Below are 13817 nucleotides of genomic sequence, written 5' to 3'. Positions count from 1 at the left end.
AATTTTCTATCTTTCTTCTAAAACCAAATCAAGCAGGAATGCATGAAGAGAGAGATGATTATTGTTGCACATACATTTCTGTTTCACAAAGCCTTCATCAGTAGCATTACCTTGCCCATCTACGATTTCTTGAACTGGAAGTTTCTAGGGGGCAAGATATTAATTTAATGTAACAGTGATCTAAAAGCTAAGTTGAACTTGGTGTTTTAACAACACATCATCACAAGACAGTCTCAGCTATTTTCTAGGTATACATTTTTAGATTATATTATATATATATATCTACACATACAGAGGAGACAGTATATAGCATATATACAGCATATAAACACATAGATATGCTCTGAAATAACTGTGCATTCAGCAATCATATATGAAAAGTCAATCTGGAACTTTATGCTGTACTGCAATCTGTTTCTCATAACTAAATGCACCAACATCAGAAGCCTTACATAACAGCACTATTTGAAGACAGCACACTAGTGACTTGCAATTCATTCAAACCTGGCTAAAGGATATTTGAAGATGATTTGTGGGATGTAATTACAAAGGGTTTTTCTAACAAATGATCTACTGACACCATTTGAGTTGGCAGAGAAAAGGAAGGGGAAAGGAACAGGCAGAAAGCTGTATTTGTCATCCTCATAGTCTCAGTGTTTGACACTCCCGATATTGAGCTGATCAGTTATGATGTAAATATAGGTCATGGAATTACTTAACATAAAAACATTAAAAAAAATCAAGAAGTCCAGTTATTAAGAACCCTGCTTCAGTTTACCTACCAATATGGTTCTATTGTAGATTATGAGAAACTCACAGGTTTAATGAGTATAATATCTAGACCATTGAGAAGTAAGGAAATATTAACTCAATTTTTTATGTAGAGAATTATGCAAATGAGGTAAATAAATGAAAGACCCCAGGTTATAAACAACTGCTAGCTAAGGATTGAATTACAGTTTCCAGAGTTGATGTCTATTTCTGCTGTAGTCCATCCATGGGCTCAATAAAAAAGGTAGATAACCTTTTAGAGATGTCAAGCCAATTAGATTAAACTACAAAAACTGTCCAACATTTTGTTTTCAGTTTAGAAGAAAAAGATTTCTTTAAAAATATGTCCTTGTAAATTAATTCTCCTATATTCATGGACACAGCTGAAGGTCCACAACATTAAACCTTTCAAAGAGCAGCCACCAACCACATTCCTTATTAAACAAGAATCAAACGCAGTGCAGGGCACCACAGGCCTACAGGTACTGCCCTTAATTGGAATTACAGAGGCACCTGAGATGCACACAGCGATGTGTCCCTGTAGGGGCAAGGAAGAGAACAACTGTAACAAATCAAGTGAGCACAAAGAATCAACACTGGCTGGCAGGGGAAACAACAGAATGACTACATTTTGCTGCTATCCAGCACACTAAGAGATATTAATGAAAAATAAAAGGGAAACATTGGAAACACTTTTCAAAAAATTTATATAACAATGAAAGCCAAACAACATTAGACAAAGACTGTGGAAGTAAAGAGACCTAGGAATGAATGACGGAAACTCTTCAGGGCTTCTCAAAAATTGCAAAAAAAAAAAATTTATAGAAAATAGCTAGGCAAATTAAGCACACAGCTAAGTCATTGTTAACAGTCGTTGGATCACTTTAATCCAAGCATAAAAGGATATAATACCACAATGTCTGTAAATTTAGTAACTTGCATTTTAAATCTGAAGGCAGGGAACAGATTTTTATATCTTTGGTTTTCAAGTAACAATGTCTGTACTTATGAAACGTACATTACAAACTTCTCCTAGGTCCTTTTTAAATTGCTCACTGTCTAGAGGCCAGTGATTTCTGCATCTCCTCTACCAAAACCAGGTTCTATAAAAACAACTGTGTTTGTGGAAACACGCGGAGCCTTAACCCACCTTGCCAGACACAATCTTCTCGTAAATTTGAATGGGTTGATCTGCAAAGAATGGGGGATATCCAGCTGCCATTTCATAGATTAACACTCCTAGTGCCCACCAATCCACTGCCTTGTTGTAACCCTGAATGAAATGAAACATGCCACTGTTAGTACAGGTTCTAACACAGGTTAGGATTTTTCAGTATAGATCTATGTATTTATGGAATACAAAGAAAGCAAATACATTATTGTTCATTTAATCCAGAACTTACAACCTGGCACCAACCAACCTGGCATTCAGAGATTCCAACAGCAATACACTTAAAACCTAATACAGTGATGACAGTGAAACAGTGATGGAAATAAGGCATTTTGCACACATTACTGTGATGAGTGCCAGTGATTTCTTTACACTCCTGGGTAAATGGGCACAACTTATTTCTTTAAAATCAAAACAGTTTTCTTACAGACTGATAATTCTTCAAAGCCTAAGGAAATTTCATTATAATATCATACATGACACTTGCTCTATTGTACACTGTCACCATTTTGCTTGATTATCCACATTTTGGAACTTTCAGTTTCATATGTAGTTAACCAGCTACAAGAGCTTAAAAGTTTAGTTAATTACCTGTTTGATTTGATCTTAAAAGCCTGAACCTTAAACCATTAGTAGGTCCTATTCAACGTTATAAAAGACAAAGAAACCACCAAAACCATCCATTTCATATATGTTCTCTCAGATTTTTTTACAGGGCTCAGACTCAGACTTTAAGGAAAATCTATTGTGAAGACATTGTAGCAGATGCATTGTAATTTCTTCTGCTGTTTTAGCTGCACAGGGGGAAAAACATGCAAACAACAAACATTTTTTTCCCAAAGTATTTTTTTCACTTTTGATGATCTGCAAAGGGTATTTAATTAAAGCACATGTTAAATGTGTACTTTAACATTATGCACTATGATTGTTTAATAGCATAAGCAGTTCTGTATTTTCCATTTGCAAAACATACAGTGCTGCAGTTAAACAGCTATAGGATAAATAATTTTTTTTATGTTGGAACACTTAATGCAAGTAATGGACACACAGATCTACAGTCAGCTTAGACTGCATGTGCTTTATGTGTAAAACCAGTGGATTGTAATGTTTGATTTGATGTCAACTGCCTTAAACCTGAAACTCTGCAACTAGTTATGTAATGACTACTGATTCATCCCATACACAGTTCTTGTTACCTCTGGAGTTCTTGTCCTAGTGTGTTAACACTTCAGAATGTAATCACTCAGATCTGTTCTTCTGATAAGGATGTTAGTTAAATAACCTAATTACAGGTTCTTTAAATCTCTTTGCTCCTTACAACTTATGTGGCAAGCATATGTACAAAGTTTGGTACAGTCATGTGAAAATTCCTTATCTGGCATAAATTTTGGCACACTGAACAAATATTTACAATGCAATGACTGCATTTTGTGTCAATTGACTAATCAATTAATTTTTGGAAGTATCAGCAACTTTTTATCTCAGAGCTTGATAATTGGGTGAGAAGCTTTAACTACATCAAATGCATGGCTGAATAACAAGACAAAGTACCTTGCTGAGAATTATTTCAGGTGCCAGGTATTCTGGAGTCCCACATAACGTCCAAGTTCTGCCTTTTACTCTTTTTGCAAAGCCAAAGTCCGTGACCTGCCATCAGAAGAAATAAATTGATTGTAAGTGCCTTGCTACAAAAAAATTTAAAATTAAGTACTTTGGAAATATTTTGGAAAGCCATTTTTACAAGGGAAAAATTTATTTCTCAAATTACATAGTATCATATAGTCAGATGTACCTTTATTAGTCAGTCTTCCTGGTACGTCTAAGTCAGATAAATAGGTCTCATGATAAAATTAATAAAGAACACAAAATATGTATTATCACCCTGACACCAGCTTCTATTTATAATTTAAAAATCAGTGGAAACTATGGTTTACTAATCTTCCACATGTACTGCAATTACATTATTATTTTTTGTTATATTTTAACATCAGACTGTTTGTAATGCTGAAAATTTGAAGAATATAAACAAGGTATCTACCATTTCCTTTAGTTAACAAATAAATGAATCACAAAAAGGGTCAATATATCCCCCAGTCTTGTAAATTTTGAATTTTATTGCATAAGTGTATAAAGGTCATATGTAAAATTAGTGTGGGAATAAGACATATAGAACATAGAAGAGGTCTTCCAGTAACTTCTGATTCTGAGTATCTTTGAAAGCATAATCAGAGTCAAGTTTGTTTATTTGAGGCCTGGGGGGGGGGGAATGTAGCAATAACTGTACTCACAAATGGCAAGTACTTGGACATTATAAATTCCTCATTTCACTTGTCATGTTTTATACAGTAAGTTTTCAGAACTCTGTGTCTGTGTTTTTACCTGGACCATACTGTGGAATACATATAGAACCCAGGTAATGACATGAGGAATTCTGGGATCAGTTTCAAGCTACTAAGTCTGTGCTTGTTTCTTTTGTTTCCTCCTTCTTGGTATCAATTTCAACCCATTTCTTGAGAAAACATACTGTACCAAATGAGAATCATTGCTAATTATACAATAACCCGTGCTGATTGCTGTACATTAATGTCACAACTAAAGAAGCCAAACTATTAAGGCAGCTTTTTTCCATTTTTGGTAGAAACAACAGCATCAGCGGCTGGAACTGAATGGAGTGGGTGACATGCTGACTGGAGAGACCTGCTTCAGTCAGCAAAGAATCATTTCTGTGTTTGGGAATGCACATCAGTCTACGTATGAAGAATACACTGCAGATATGGGACAAACAGTAATGGCTTTGAAATACAAAAAGAAAATGAAGCTGGAGCTGCAGCATCAACATATGAACACAAGCCTCCCTCTGCCACCATCACAGAAACATGCTGTTGCACAGAGAGAGCTGCCAGTGCTGGACTAAAGCAGTCACAGCAAATGGAGTAAACCAGCCATACATTAATGGTGCTCCCCAACTACGTTAAACTTGTATTGATCTTCTCCCTACAGTGTTATCTTAGACTCCATGCAAAAAAACTGTCTTACAGTTATAAACAACATAACATAGGAATCCTTTACACTTCTCTCAAACATTTTTATTATGCATTTTCTTGTTTAGATTCTGCTGTGGCAAAAGGTGACACAATGAGGGAAGAACTTCCTTTTAAGTTTAAGGGCTACACATTGCAAGCATTGCAGAGTGCTTGTTGCTGCACTCTGCCTTCCCATTTGCCATTTAGCTAAAAACATAAGAGATAAGAGGAAGATGAGAAGGTGCCATGAGAGGCTGTTGTAAAACAAAAGCTGTTATTTGAGCACTGCAGTGCAGACCTCAACTCAGCTCCCACCCCTGTGCTGGGAAGGCTCAGACTCTCCAAGGGCGGGACTCATCTGATGGACATTAAGTACTATCATGTCAGGGCTAACATCTAAGCTGGTTTTCCTAAACTCCTTATACAGACAGTGCAGAGAAACAAACATTTTAGGGCATCTTTCATCTGTTCTAGGGCAGACGTATAAAATAGGTCAGATGAACAGAGCCATGTAATCACCTACTTCTCACCACAGACCCCAAGGGAAATCCTGACAACTGGCTCAACTGCAGACAGCTCTACTGTGCATACTTAATTTTAGTCAGAGGAAGTACAACCCAAGGGTTTTAACCATTACTAGACTGTATGGCATTTGAATGCTCCACACAAACATGCTAACAGATCATTTATTCTAAACACATTTTCTCAAATTACCTAAATCTACACTGCAAGACAAAACTTCATCCCGAGATATATGAAGAATACATACCTGGATGTATCCTTGCTGATCAATTAAAAGATTTTCAGGCTTTAGATCTCTGTAGATGAGGTCTAATGAATGGAGGTACTCAAATGTTAGCACTATCTGAGCTGCATAAAACCGTGCATGTGGCTCACTGTGAAGAATTAAAAGAATATTAAGTACCCCAATGCTATGCTAAGGTACCAAAACAACCATCTAACTGTCAGGGATAGACAAAGTAAGTATCTTTTAACTGGTTCTTTTACTGTGCAACAAGAGAAAGCAAAACCAAACATTTTTAGAATTGATACATACATTCCCTAAATTTAAGTCTTGCAGCTAAAATACACATGCAAATCAAGGTGAATGTATCCCACAGTGCAGAGCTTTGACTTCAAATTTTACTTTTAGAAACTACCATGAATTTCAGTGACAATATGCATAGGAATTCCAAGATTCTATCATGCACAGATCACAAATGCCTGTATTAACTAAATGAAAAATAAGTAGGAGTTCTTCACTGCCTAATTTAAGTCCACTGAACAAGGGGTAAATGCACTTAACCCTTCAGAATTTTTTCTTTAATGCTAACAAATTTCACAAACCCCTCTTCCCAAATCAGCAAATTAAGCCTTCTTAAAGGAATAGTGTCATTAATACTCTTACCTGAACCTTCCGATTCTTCTTAGATGTGAAAACATTTCTCCCCCAGGAACATACTCCATTACCATGTATAAATTAGAATTGTCCTAAGGAAATTAGGGAGACAAGTAAACACACACAAATGCACATTAGGCATGCTAGAGTCTCTACAACTCCTACAAGAAGTACATTTTACTAATGAATGAAAATGAAAAATTGTCGCCATCCAATGACATTGACAAATGTAATGCAACATAGGTAGAAATTCTTGAAAAACTGCAAAAGAAGCATCATATGTCTCAAGAAATACATTTTAAAGTGAATCTGATAAAGATACTTAGCGAGGTCCAGATGCAGACTGGCATGTAAGAGACCTGATGGAAGAGAGCGTAAGATGCCTACTGCAAGGCAAGACCTTGAACTCTTCAATACTTATAACTGACAACCTGAGGTACTCTTGTCTCCACAGCCCCTGCCCCAAACCACAAACCTCTAAAGATTAAGGTAGAACATGTGTGCTCATTTAAAATTAAAAAAAAAGAAAAAAGGAAAAAAGAAGGCACACATCACTCCATAAACTAGAATGCTCCTCAATTTCTTTACAGACTAACTAGTATGTACTGTCATTAAATTAGAAGCTAAGCTCGAAGTTGTGAACTTAGCTTCATGTTAAAACTGTCCTTCATGGTTAAAACTGTCATTAAGACCCGCCTCAGGTATAAATCTTGAGCAAAAAGATCTGCAGAACAATTACAAATTTACCATTCTATATAGTGGTACAGAAGACACGCTTTGATATCTCTCAAAGGTAAAATGAAGCCTTAAAGCTGCCTTGCTGTACAATCCAGCTGCCCTCCAAGAGAAGAGAAAACTCTGAGGAGTTTAACTTAATTTTTCTTTTTTTATTTGGAGATATCCTTTCAAACATTACCTGATGAACGGGGGTATATGAAGTGTACACGAGTGCACTCCACTCCTACTCAAGCCCTGGCAACAGTGCCAAATGAAGCATCTTTGAAAACAAAAATACTTGAACTATTGTACAGTAAAAGTTATATATTTTAATATCTAAAGTGTAAGCATGCACTTCCCTGAAACCCAACAACTACTTTGAAAGTGAATACCTTAAAAGAATACTCCAGTTTAACAAGGAAAGGAAAGTTCACTGCTTGTAATATCCTCTTCTCATTCAGTGTGTGTTCTATCTGCTTCAGTTTGACGACCTAGGAGAGAAAAAAAAATCTTCAGCTTAAGTGTGATATTTTATAGCTCTTGATACTTTTCAGTGTTAAACAATTAATTGAAAGCGAATCTGTAACTTTACAGAAAATGAAAAACCTTATGGATTCCTAGTACAGTAACAGAACCAAGAAACGATTAAAAAGTCTAATAACATTTTAAAGAGTAACACTTGTGTAATAGGGTTGGCAGACAACTCTACAAATAGTGTTTCTTCCTACTTGCTGAGTGTAAGAGTCAGTAAGGAAAACCTGTCTGCATTTTCTATGAAAGGTTTATGTTTATTATGGCCATACTTTCTCAGCACTTCAATAAAATCCACTTGATCTTTGGACCCTTTGCTATGAAAGGCAGGAAACTGTGTAGGACACAGTTATGAATTTTGTTACCTGTGAACAGAAGTAAACAGGCTTATGTTATACAGCTCACACATTAGTGACAAAACTAAGGAGAATACAAATTCAAAATCTCCACATTTATGAACAAGTTACTTCTTATAACCCATTAAAATGTTAGGGTGCTAACAAGGCAGCACGTGGCAGGTTTCTGATCTTTCCTTCTCAACAATTAATAATCAGTTTTCTTGTTAGACCCCCACGGTGCATAATAAATTATATCCATTTTATTTAATCCCAATTGCACAATTTATCTATAACCCATTTTCAGAATGGCGTGATTTCCAAGTAAAGTTAGGGGTTTTTTCCTTACTCCATAGGAAAAGAGAAGAAAATGTACATGAGTGTTCAAAACAAGTCTGCTTTTATGTTTGGAAATCAAATCTGACTGCTATAAATAAGAGATAATCAAGATAGTCCAATCCTGAATGAAATAGTATTTAAATTTAATTTTAGAAGCAAAAAGTAGTACCTATAAACAACTCACTACTGTTTTGAAATAAACATCATACAAAGGAAATAATGATTTTAAAAAATGAAACCTCTTTTGAATTCCAGATCTTCAGGGTACAAATAAAGGTTTTGCTCAAATCAACTCATTTGTGGGAAGTATCTCCTTCATCCCTAAAAAGCTACAATGCTGGAAAGATCTTGTCCATCCAAGCAAGAAAGCCAAGGCTCTTGTCTGTGAGGTGTTCAGCTGCAATGCCAGACCAGACTTCACTCCTGCTCCTGCATCTCCCCACAGTACGGTAGTGCAGGGGGATGGAGCAACACCCCAGGCTGAAGCTGCTGTTTAACACTTCAGAATGTCCAACTGGGGCTTCAGACGCAGCTCTGTTCACACTTCAGCCCAGGCTCAGGGCATGGCCAGTATCAGCTCCCCATAAACCAAAAGGTGTCTGCTAATGGCAGAGTCTCCAACAGCTTGCTTGTGCCCAGGCTCTTGTTCATGATTTTTTTCTTTCAAAAAACAGTTACCTGATTAAACTAGCCAAGCAGTGGCATGTTACAGCCTTTCTAACTCAAGGCAGACAAAGGAATAACATCCTTACACAGAAAACTCCTAGCTGCATCAACATCTATTACATTTTTTTTCATGTTCTATGAATCAAGCATGAGATTGGATAACAAAGATATACACTGGATGCTTTCCCTTTTTTTCAAGCAAAATGGAAATGAAAAATTATAGGCAGCCTGCCCATTGTCTAATTTCAGACATCTGTATGTTTTCTGTCATAAACAAAGAGATAGAAATGTATTCTTACCAAACCATCCTCTATTTTTCTAACAATTAATGGAAGCTACCAATATATTTCTAATGGAACACATAAAAAATAATTATGCTAAGTTAAGTAGAAAAAACAGGTAATTCATAAAGGAACACATCAAGATTTCTTATTATATACAAAACCATCTAATTTATGAACAGAAGACTGATGTCTGGATGCAAACATCTTTATGATCCTGGGAATCATTTACTGCTGTCCACTGCAGTTAAAAATGTGACCTCTTTGCTTTTTCCAGATAACTTTCCAATTTTGAGAGGTAGTAATGAATTTAATTAACTTTAAAAAAAAAACTCTTTAAGTATTTTTATGGCAGCTTTCTGAAGTAAGATGTTATTTCCTAAACTCCTCCAGTAATCACCACTCAGCCATTCACAAAAAAGGGTTCAAAGTAAAAAAACAGCTGAGAGTCTGAAATTTGGTGGTGGACTCTTTGAGCAGCACTGGGATGCTCTCCCTGCAGGATGCCACCAGCCATACTGAGGTAATGCTGAGGCACATTTCCACATGGGTGGAAATGGCTGGGCTGTCTTTATTTGTACTATGCTGGAATGTCATTTTAATTTCAGTAGATTTTTTAAAAATACAAGTTAGACACCATTATGACAGGAGAACACTTTAGATGCAAAAAATTGGGTTTTCTATGAAAAAAAAAAATCAAACTATTCTGTAGCACAAAACCCACAATGAATTATACCAACCTTCTGTTTGTCCAGTATCTTCATAGCATAATACTGTTCTGTGGATTTATGTTTCACCATCATTACTCTCCCAAATGATCCTGTTCCAAGGGTTTTTTGCCGCTCAAAATCATCTAGGCCAGCAGTATTCTATATGTAGGATATAATCACATTGTTTACAATAATACCAAAGAGAATTTTAACTGTATTAATTGAGTTATGGAAAAGAGTTGGGAAATACTACATTTAACAAAGATAACTATAGCCAACTATACTGTTATAATTTGATATTGGTCAAATTTTAAAAAAGAGATTTTAAATTGCACTCCTTAAAACAGAAGAATCAACATGTCTGTAATTTGTCCATACAGCTGTCCATACATGCTTAGTAAGGAACATCTAGCAGTAAACAGATCATGAATATAACATGCAGATAAATAATCCCTTCATGCTTCATGATCAAGAATATTAGAACATGCAAAAGACCCCAGTCTCTAGAGATAGTTCTACATGAGAGTTGTCTGAAGAGCACATCCCCCAGTACATTTTCTCAGACACTCCTTTCCATAGCATCTCAAATATTGCATTAGAACTAGAATCTTCCCCAAAATCCCAAACCTTACAAGACTTCCCTCTAACAAGCTCCTTAACCAGCTCCCAAGCCCTATGCAGTAGTCTTAATAATCTTAATTCCACTTACTATCATGGCAGAAATCATTAACATGGTAAATTACAGATGTGCCAATGTTTCTGTGTATTAAAAAAAGCCAACTAAAAACATGCCAATAGATTTTGAGTCTTGTCATGTTCATTGTGAACATCATTCTCATAAGAGAAAATGTTCAGTGGGAGCATTTTATCAGCTCAAATCTGGAGAAGACTTGAGAATCTTTGTTGATAAACTTCAATGGAAAGTGACAAAGCTGGCATTAAAACAACCTGAAACTCCTTTACAAATTGCACTAAAATTATTTCTGCACTATTCATTACAGACTGATAACATACTGATAACATTATCCAAAAAATGCAATACAGAAAATTACTGAATGCTTAAATGACTGATACCTGAGGGGGGCTTTCCCATTTTCTTAAAAAGTCTTCTTTGGCTTTGGCTAGGAACTCTTTCACTGAAAACACACAAAAAAAGTACATATCAATTAATATAACTCATCATGAGTGCAACGGAGATGCTTTGTTAACAAAATACATAAACTTCATTATCAACTTCTTTCTTCAATTGATAATATGCTATTTTCACCATGGATGAAAGCAAGCATCAATGCCTCTAGAACTTCTACTGTATCTCCAGGTGATATCTAAGTTCTGGAGTAACTACATCATTCTACACAAATTACTTAAACTTTACCAGCTCTAATAGCTCAAATACTCTATAGGCAAGCAGGCTTTAAGGTGATGTCAGACATTCTTAATTCAGCTGGGAAAAAACCAAACACCTGACATTTATAAATAGCCATTCCACAAAGATTGACTTCTTATCTCTTTAAATGTTGCATTTTCTTTCAGCTGCTTGAATGTAATGTCAATCTCATTGCTTTTTCCCCTCATCACCTTTATTTAAAGGCTGTTTGCAAGCTCAAGGACCAAATGGACAGCATTACTGCAAGCAAAGACAAAGCACAGGGCTACAACAACACTGCACACTAGGCATGCCCACAGTCAGAGAATATTCAGTTTTAATATTGATTTTCCATTGAAACTGAAGGAATGTACAATGGCAAAATTCTGGATGACTGTTTAAAATGTGCACCAAAATATTTTGTTCAGATCATCTCTCAGCTGTTCTCTTTTTTTTGAATATCAATGCTCAGCCAGATCAATGTGGATTACTTCATGCACAGTCATTAATGGGAGGTGTTTCAGACATTGCTGTGGTTCTGAAAGAGTCACTGAATCAAGAAAATATCATACTGGTTGTGTGTTCTCTGAATCATTTCACATAATACAACATTAATAACAGTGTTTTTTCTGTACTGTGACGTTCTGCCACAAGCAACTGCTAAAAATACACCACAATATGCCAAGATTATTCTGGTCAATATCTAGCACTCTGTGTTTTAGCAACTGTATTTTACATTCTGACAGTCAAAAAATTAGGTTTATAACAGGTTGTAAACAAATCACTTGATGAATCAGAACTTCCTTGTACTTTTCAGTGAATACTAATGTTGACAAAGAAAACTTCAAAAATTCTCTTCTTATACTGGTACATTTCCAGCAGCAGTAAAAACAGCAACAGCCCTGGAGAAGGCTGGTTGTAAATAAATTTTTTCCTTTTTTCCCCCCTTCTTGGGTGTGCTATGGGACTTGATTACCACAAAACACTCAAAGGAGGTTTACAGCTCCCACTACCACTGGCTCTGATGGAGCACTAAGTAAAATGGTAATTTTGTAGTTGTCAAAAGTTCTGGCTTTTCTCAACATTAGAAAAGTGTTTAAAGCATAATATCCACTCAGCAATGTTATTTGAAGAGAAACAAGCAATATCACAGAGGAGGAACATATTCAGTACTCTAAATTTATGGTTAAGAAGAGCAATAAAAACACAGTTTGTATCAAAGAAACTGGCAAAATGGTATTAAAACTAACTGAGAGTTAAAAATATTTTAGTGGCTAATCAGCAAAAAATGTTAACGTATTTATCCTGTGTGTTGAAAATATTTCCTTTGTTTATAAGTTATAGAGGTTATTCATGTAATGACTTTTAATTATCCTAATTTGAAGACAGGACAGGATTTCCTGTGGCATGAAATAATTTTCAACACAAAAACCGGAAACTAGCAATGTCCAAATTCATGTTTGATGATCCTTCTTCCATTAGGAGAACCGAGATGACTTGATCAAGTGAGGAATAATGATATAGTTTTTCAAACATCAATTTATGTCAAAGTAGCACAAATATTTTCTCTTAATGACAAGAAAAAACCCAGGAAAATCATTAAGATTATCAAAAAGCTGAGCCTTCAAACTTTAGTGGCTGTAGCTTGGAAGTGAACATTAACACTACATAGCACAACCACAACACAAAGTAATTGCTTTTTTTAATGTTATTACAGTACATATGTTTAAATATCCCTCATGCCATCTCTGTTCATATAAATAAATATTTTAAGTTGCTGCTTATTTCACATTGAAGTATGACTATTCAGTATTTATAAAAATATACAATGACATTTACAGTCATTTTTATCTCTGTTCTACTTATGGAATAAAGAATGCTGTTTATGAACTAAATGTGATCCAGCTGGAAATATTCAAATTGTGGATTCATGAGAAAAATCTCTCATTTCTAGAATACCACTAAGCCACAAGCTCTCCTGCAACAAAACTCCTACATTGTTCTACTTTACTTTGGCCCTCTTTTCATAGAAAGCAGCATTGAACACACATTTTCAAAATAAAGCTACCCAAGGGTAATAACTTATCTGAAAATCACTGTCTTTTAAAAACAGTTTAATGTTTTGTGCTCAGTTTTGTTAAAATCAATTTCTTCCTAATGACAGAGTACATTGAATTATGCCTGGTTCTCACTTTCAGAGGTCACCTGGGCTCCTACACCTCAACACAATTCCACAGGTGCTTTCAAATAGAACTTAGGCAATTTAAGTGCATGCACTTCAGTCATTTCTCAAAACACTACTTGGAATTTGAACTTTTGAAAATTATCTCTCAAGCACCAAACAGCAGCTCTTGCTAGAGGAGAACACATTTAATTTCTACTTTCAAGTGCAGAATCAAAATTTACGCCAACTGGGTAGCAGTGGCCATTGGTGTTACTGTGATGATGCAAACAAATAGGTGTAATAGATGATGACTTAGAGGTTTTCCCCAAGTGCACATTTTTAGC

The 13817-nt window shown here is 35.5% G+C and overlaps 1 protein-coding gene across 5 annotated transcripts in view; it reads right to left on the bottom strand.

Annotated features, from left to right (window-relative positions):
- PRKACB (protein kinase cAMP-activated catalytic subunit beta) overlaps positions 1–13817 on the bottom strand; it is a 66634-nt gene that overhangs the window by 6778 nt on the left and 46039 nt on the right. For all 5 annotated transcript variants that reach the window (XM_030953827.1, XM_030953826.1, XM_030953830.1 and 2 more), the window contains exons 2-8: positions 11018–11079; positions 9974–10102; positions 7474–7572; positions 6374–6456; positions 5735–5861; positions 3494–3589; positions 1922–2044 (exon numbers count right to left, since the gene is read on the bottom strand). In XM_030953827.1, coding sequence (XP_030809687.1) covers positions 1922–2044; positions 3494–3589; positions 5735–5861; positions 6374–6456; positions 7474–7572; positions 9974–10102; positions 11018–11079 — 719 coding nt within the window. The remainder of the gene's footprint in view (positions 1–1921; positions 2045–3493; positions 3590–5734; positions 5862–6373; positions 6457–7473; positions 7573–9973; positions 10103–11017; positions 11080–13817) is intronic.

The sequence above is a fragment of the Camarhynchus parvulus genome, chromosome 8 (assembly GCF_901933205.1).
Source record: "Camarhynchus parvulus chromosome 8, STF_HiC, whole genome shotgun sequence".
In the NCBI taxonomy this organism is placed as follows: Eukaryota; Metazoa; Chordata; class Aves; order Passeriformes; family Thraupidae; genus Camarhynchus; species Camarhynchus parvulus.
This window is presented reverse-complemented; position numbering and strand designations above follow the sequence as displayed.